General features: G+C 47.8%; 1 protein-coding gene across 1 annotated transcript; it reads left to right on the top strand.

The window, feature by feature from the left end:
* The first annotated feature begins 5,074 nt into the window (after positions 1–5,074).
* LOC142860908 (charged multivesicular body protein 4b) lies at positions 5,075–5,873 on the top strand. Its single transcript, XM_075992819.1, has one exon. It carries the CDS (start codon positions 5,141–5,143, stop codon positions 5,813–5,815), a length of 675 nt encoding a protein of 224 aa, XP_075848934.1. The 5' UTR covers positions 5,075–5,140; the 3' UTR covers positions 5,816–5,873.
* Positions 5,874–7,420: the final 1,547 nt, after the last annotated feature.

The following is a 7,420-nucleotide window of genomic DNA, read 5'->3' on the forward strand; positions in this document are numbered from 1 at the left end:
GACACACTGCACCCTGGTAAGCTGCTCCAGGTTCCCTAGCTTTTGTGAGCTGTTACTCATGCAGGGGTGGGCCTTGCTGATGCATCTGTCTTTGAGTATTTCTCACTCCTGTAACTCTTCACACATATTCCATGAAGTAATCCCAATAATTTGGTGTCTGTGCAAGGAAACATACCGGCTCAGGACCCCCAAAACCAAGTTATCAGCACAAAGGAGATTTATTTGCCCCAGAGGGACAGAGGGCAGGAAATAGAGACAAAGACAGTAGATAAAGGATAAGGGAGAAGAGGGAGGGAACAAGGGAAAGGGGCCAGGGGATTTTGTCCTGGAGGGACAAAGGACTGCCTCTGGATAAAGAGAGACAGACGTGGCCCATAGGCAAATGGTGGTTTATAAAGGTAAAATGGAAAACTTCATTCATATTAGGGTGACGTGTGTATTTGATTTTAGTTGGGTCTGTTAATTAGGGGAGCCAAAGTGGCTTCTGATTTCTGGGCTTTGATAGTCAGCCTCAGGAGGAAGAAGTGGCCATCTAAGGGAAAAGACCTTGGTGGCCAGCTTTAGGAATGTAATCTAATGGTTTTTAGGCTGCAGAGGTCATGGGAGTTAAGGGCAAAGCCTGCCAGAGCCACTCTCATCTGGCTCGAGCTGGCCAGAGTCCCTTCAGTCTGTTCCTTGGTCTGTCTGTCATGGGCTCCCTATCTGGGGTGAGCAGACGTGTGTGTTGTGTCCATCCACAACACCCACTGTGCTGATAGCCACACTCACCATCTCCCTTTGCTCATTCATGTCTATGTCATCTCTAGGGCTCACTGCCACTTCCCTGGGAAATTTGACCTGTGCCCCATGCTCCACCCCATACGATTCTATCCTCTCCTTCACCAAAAGACTAGGTCCATATGCCTAGAATATCCAGGGAATCTATTTTGGTATCTATGACGCTCGGTACCCAGACTCCTTTCTTTCAGGCTCTACCATGCCTATGCTCCCAGCACCTGATTCTCCCGGTTCATCTAGTGAGGGGTAAGGGTGGGCCTCAGGCCCCAGCAATCCTCTAGCTAACAGTAATAATGGTGACACCTACCCATACTAAGCAAGGGCTCTGGCCACCTTTTATCTTATTTCTTTTCTTTTCTTTTTTAATCAATGGAGATTAACATTAACCATAAGAATTTGTGTCTTGTCTTAAGTCACTGAAGTTGATTCTCATTGACACACATCTTTCTCAGTCTCTCCACTCACTTCTGAGTTCTGCATTATCTTCCTTAGAAGGCAGACAAAGTATCACAGCTTACATGGGCTTTCAGAAGCAGAGCTTTGAAAGGTCTGCACCATTTCCTGCTCTGAGGAGCATAACAGGAAGCGGGGTGGTTATAAGCCAGGATGGCTGTGGGGTGACTCATAACTGACCCTGCTGCACCTGCTGCTGGATGGAGTCAGTCACTGCCAAACGCACATAGGAAATGTGTCTCTCTCGGCTTTCTCCGGTTCTGCAGTGTCTGAGGAGTGTTTCCCTGTTGTCCTCTCACTCACGGATTCCACAGCGTTGTCCTCATGTGGATTTGATCACTCAGAATTTGCCACAGAATTTCACCAATCCCAGATCCTGCTGAACACATGCTCTTTAGACCTGACCCTGACTGCTAACTGTAGAGGTTAGTCACCATACGGTGACAAACCCTACCCTGCCACATCCTGCTCCTGCTCAGCGGGGGAAGAAAAGTCCAAGAGGCTGCTTTCTGACCCAAACAGAAGAAGAGCAGCAAATGACTGTGCAGGTGTCATTTTTAAGAAGAGGAAAAGAGGAGGGCTGTGTTAGAGTGGGCTAGGATGCGGTGGTGTATCTTGATCAGGCGTGTTCATTGGGTGGACCAAAGTGGGCTTTTGATGGCTGGACTTTAATAATTTGATGTCTGGAGCTGGTAGCCAGTCTCAGGAGGAGGCAGTAACCAAATAAAGGAACAGACCTTGGTGGCTAGCTTTAGCGATGCTGTCTAAGGGTTATCAGCAATGCAGAGGGAACTGGGGAGAAGGGCAAGGCCTGCCAGTGCCTCGTGCTCCAGTGGGCTAGAGTCCCTTCACCCCCTCCTCTTTGATTTATTATTGAGTGGCTGTGAGTTTGATTATGGAGTTGTTTTCTCTGGTTGCTTCCTGATGACATGGGGCATAGTTGCTAAGGGACCCTAAGAAGCTGGGTTGTTGATGAAGGTCGGGAAGAACAGTTGATGTGCAGGTTCTGCAGGACCAACTGAGGCTAGAAAAGTACAGTCTGACGCCGGACCAGGATGTAGATTTTGAGGAAAAAGCACGTCCTGGTGCTGGAGTGTGCTAGAGTCTGCAGCTGATTTGAAACATGCTGGGACAGATATATGGTCCTGGTAGCTGGAAAAGGAGTCTCAAGACCAAGGAAAGGGGGAGTGATCCCAGGGAAATGAGGAGAGATCCCACTCTTAGGAAGAGGCAATAGGCAGGAAAACTTAGGCTGTTGTTTGGCAGGAAACTTACCTAAAGTCTGTTTGAGAGTGCCTGAGAGGAGCCTGGAATATTCAGATTGGCTATATAAGGTTAATTGGGGAACAACTGTTATCTGAAAGCAGGGTCTGGTTGGGTTGTGGACAATGCAATTTAAGAGGCTCTTGTTACATCAGAATAGTCTTTTGGGGGTGTTTAGGTGGCTTTTGAAATTAAAATATTGTAGGAGCATGGATGATTGAGGAGGCTCTGGGCAAATGGTGAGAGGGAATGTCTGTAATAGGCTTGAATGTTGGTGGAAAGGTTGGGAAAATTTGACTTTGGTTCCCAAAGTGGGACTTGGATGGTCAAGGGGACGAGCAGTCAGTAGTGGGGCACAGCATTGGTAACTGTGGTGTCAGTAGCAATAGAGGGACTGTGACTGACGGAGGACTTTGAAGAGAGGGGCAGAGGAAGCAGTGAGAGGCCTTGAAGGAGGCATCAGTGAAGATGAGGAGTTGTTGAATGACTTTGACCCAAGTGACAGCTTCGCTGTGAGAGTGTGTGTGCGTTGAAGAGGAGACCCTTGGGTTTGGTTATGTATTGTAATTGGAAGCGCAGGATTTGTTCAGAGTGTTTGAATACTGAGGATGTCTGGACAGCTAATGAATTTAGGGGAGTCACTTGGTGGAGGATGTTTGGCAATCATTTGAACAGAATAAAGTAGGGGTGTGAGAAGGGAGATGAGATTGTGGGAATGGGTGATCTCAGGGAACAGGAACCGGAGGGTAAAGATGACTGCACAGAATTGGGGTAAGGATAGTGTGGTATGGGAGGTCCTTCTGTCTGTGTTTTGCTTTTATTTGTTAATGAATAAAGCTGTTTTAGGCCAATGGCTTAACAGAGCAAAGCCAGGCTGAAAGAGACATTTATGGAGAGAGTAGGCAGAGTCATGGAGAAGCCATGTAGCCCCTGCCAGAGACAAATAGATGCCAGATGCTGGACGCAGCTGTACCTAGTAAGCCACAGCCACGTGGCAATACACAAATTAATGGAGATGGGTTAGTTTAGGATGTTAGAGCTAGCCAATAAGAAGCTAGATCTAACAGGCCAAGCAGTGATTTAAATAATGTAGTTTCTGTGTGATTATTTCTGGGAATCTGGGAAGGAGCAAGCAGCCTCCTACTACAGTAGTGCCCTGTGATATAGGAGGGTTAGGTGTCTGGGTTTCCTCATTATCTGGGTTTGCAGTAGGGTAGCCTGTGGGAGGTGAAGTGAGTCATGAGAGTGGGGTGGCAGCTGACAGGTTGTCATGTTCATGAAACTATGGTCTTTACTGATGATGGAGGGGTCAGTACGAAGTGGACATATGACAGGAAGGTGCCACCATTTATATAAAAATTGTAGGCTAAGGGAACCTCTTGCATGTAGGAGGAATGGGGGGAGGTCTTTGGCCATTACTGCCTTCGTAGTCTCTACAGTAGTGAAGGGGTCTGTAGAAGTTGGGGTAAAGGGAGAAGCGTGGGGCGACTGCGGGGAGGACAGGTAAGGAATGTGAGGGATGAGTTTCATAAGATAAGCGGGGAGGGTTAGAATCTGAGTCAGGGGAAGAGCCTGGAGTCCTCTGTAAGTTAAACATTGAGAGTGAGTAGTTAGAATAGATGTGATGGGAAGGACCCCAGTGAATTTATCAGCTTCAGAAATGAGCAGACAGGTTGTGGCAAGGGTATGAAGACAGGGAAGCCACCCAGGGATGGTGTACTATAGAGTTTTGGAGAGGTGGGCTGCAGGGTCAAAGGTCAGTCTGAGGACGTGTTTTCATAGTTTGGACGTGTAAGGACAGGAAGGTTTGTATAGATCTGTGAGGCAGAGAGCTGGAGCTGCAAGGGGAGTGTCTTTGAGTTTAAAGCATTGTTTACTGATGGGGGACAAAGGCTCATGGGAGTGGAGCAGAAGCAATTTGGTTAGAAGATGTACTAGGATTGGGGATTTAGGGATCCATGAGCGGAGGAAATTGGCCATCATGGCAGAGATAAGGAGCAAGCAGAGAGGGGCGAGGTGGTCTAAAGTGAGGGGGTTACGGGTTGAGGTGAAAGATGCATGTCAGTTCTGGAGAGGACATCCTTTTTCCTAGTGAGGGAATAGGTCATGAGGGGATGAGGAGAAAGAAAGCTTGACCGGAGGGAGTTAAGAGAGAGGTCTGGAGGACTGGTGTGAATTCTGACTATGGGTGAGTGGGACCCCAACAGGAGCATAGAGAGGAGGAAGGAAATATGAAACAAGTTTTCATGTGCCTTAAGTCACCTATTTTTAAAGAATTATTTATTATGTATATATGCAGGAAAGGGCATCAGGCCTCATTATAGATGATTGTGAGTCACCATGTGGGTGCTGGGCGTTGAATCAGGGTCCTCTGGAAGAATAGGCAGTGTTCTTAGCCTCTGAGCCCTCTCTCCAGCCTGAGTCACATTTTTTTAAAATCACAACTTAAGCTTTTACGTCCTCAGACTATAGGAATACTTTACACTTTAAAAAAAATCATCGGCGCGGCCGAGCCCAGCTGCGGGGCGGAAGTGGAGGCGAGGCCTGCTGCTGCGGGGAGCGGCGGGGCGGGGAGCGGGCACCGGAGCTGAGCTGAGCTGAGCCGAGCCGTAGCAGGCGCCGGAGGCCGGCGCGGCGAGCAGCAACCATGTCGGTCTTGGGGAAGCTGTTCGGGGCTGGAGGGGGTAAGAGGAGCAAGGGCGGCCCGACCCCCCAGGAGGCCATCCAGCGTCTTCGGGACACGGAGGAGATGCTTAGCAAGAAGCAGGAATTCCTAGAGAAGAAGATCGAACAGGAGCTGACGGCTGCCAAGAAGCACGGCACCGAAAACAAGCGCGCGGCCCTGCAGGCTCTGAAGCGCAAGAAGAGGTATGAGAAGCAGCTGGCGCAGATCGATGGCACCCTGTCCACCATCGATTTCCAGCGGGAGGCCCTGGAGAATGCCAACACCAACACAGAGGTGCTCAAGAACATGAGCTATGCTGCCAAGGCCATGAAGACTGCCCACGACAACATGGACATTGATAAGGTGGACGAGTTGATGCAGGACATTGCTGACCAGCAGGAACTTGCAGAGGAGATTTCCACAGCTATTTCCAAACCTGTAGGCTTTGCGGAGGAGTTTGACGAGGACGAACTCTTGGTGGAGTTGGAGCAACTTGAACAGGAGGAGCTAGACAAGAATTTGCTGGAGATCAGTGGTCCCGAAACAGTCCCGCTACCAAATGTCCCCTCTGTGGCCCTACCATCCAAACCCGTCAAGAAGAAGGAGGAGGAAGACGACGACATGAAGGAATTGGAGAACTGGGCCGGATCCATGTAACTGGTCCAGCATAGGCTGGGCCCAGAGATACTCTGGTGGCCTGTGCGACGGGCATGCGTGTGCGTGCGCAGGGCAGGCAGGACGCGGTGCAGGCAGCCTCCATCGCTCGATCTCACCCAAAGCAGTAGGCCGCATCACTGCTCACTCTCACATAGCATGGTCTGTGCCCAGGGGCGGGCGGGGGGAGGGGTGGGCAGGAGGGAGGTGCCTGCTGTTTATAATGTTGAATTTCTGTAAAATAAACTGTATTTGCAAATCCAAAAAAAAGAAAAAGAAATAAGTAAATAAATAAAAAATCATCATTCATCAGGAGACACAGGTGACTGATTACTGAGAACAGTCATGGTAAATCAAGTTCCTTCAGAAGCAGGAATAGTGAAAAGTTACTTTGAGATTTCTTTTGTGAGTTTAACTCTTGTCCAAGTCTGGTAACAAGGTCAGCTGTGTCTAGACCTAGCAGTAGCTCTAGCAAAGCGAGGCCTGATTTCCACATAGGGAGAGGATTGGGAACAACCGAAGCCTTGGTCACTGCTGTTTAGCCGGCAAAGCTGTCCCTGGCCTACTCGTCCACACCATCAGAGATCTGAGAGTGAAGACTTTCACCTGAGAAACAGGAAGTGCAGACCAAGCAGCTTCTGAATCTGTTCAAAATGACAGACTTACCAGCAACTTGGACAGTTACCCTATTGTCCTCCAAGGTCATTAGGGGCAGAGGTCGCTGGGCAGCATGATCCTTTGGCCAGCCTCAGAAGATCCCATGGACCTTCCTGTGGAGTAGGAACTTCGGAGGAGGGGAGAGGGACTGGGCTCCCTTGTGGAGGCAAAGGGGTATAATGAACTCTCCAGTGCCCTGCTTGTCTAAGGTTTGGACTAGGTCACAGCAGTGGAAGGTGAAGGGGGAAGGGTAGCTTTACACCCAGTGGCCAGCTTTGTCACATTTCAAATAAGCTCCATGTGGAGGTTCTTCTGATCCCATCCATATTCTTTGGGAGAGATTAGGGGTGTTGTCAGGAGCTGACATGTCTATAACAAAGTCTGTTTTATTGAAAATTTTAAACGCCATGTTCAGCTGACCTCTGACAAGTTAAAGATCATTATCTACTAAGTATATCTAAAGCAGACCAACTTTGTCTATGAGTTGTTACCTGTTTCAAAGATTTAAATTTGAAAAAATATGCAGGAGGTAATATAAAGTTTATTTCTGCAATTAATCATGACTGTAAGTATAGTTATGAACATATTAAAAATATGATCATCTATGAGGTAGCTGATAATTAACTTGTATGTTTTAATTATGTGTAACAGTTTATAATAAGTTAATACATATGTTATAAGATTAGGACTTGCAGCTTTATCCCTGTTAAGTTGATTCTTAAAGTTTGAGTTGAGTGTTTAATTGGAGATCTTTTAACATGAAAACAAACCATAAACCGTAAATGTAGTAAAGTTTTGTCATTACAGAATATACAGAATATTATAATTTCTGTGTGATTAAGTTTAAACTGAAGGCGGTGTCAGGACAGGAAAGGGTTATGCAGCAGCAGCAAGGGCCTTGGCCAGGGAGTTGGTAGCTTACTTGCTTCTCAACAGTGGAGAATTTTTTTT

Source organism: Microtus pennsylvanicus, chromosome 11 (assembly GCF_037038515.1).
Source record: "Microtus pennsylvanicus isolate mMicPen1 chromosome 11, mMicPen1.hap1, whole genome shotgun sequence".
Taxonomy (NCBI): Eukaryota; Metazoa; Chordata; class Mammalia; order Rodentia; family Cricetidae; genus Microtus; species Microtus pennsylvanicus.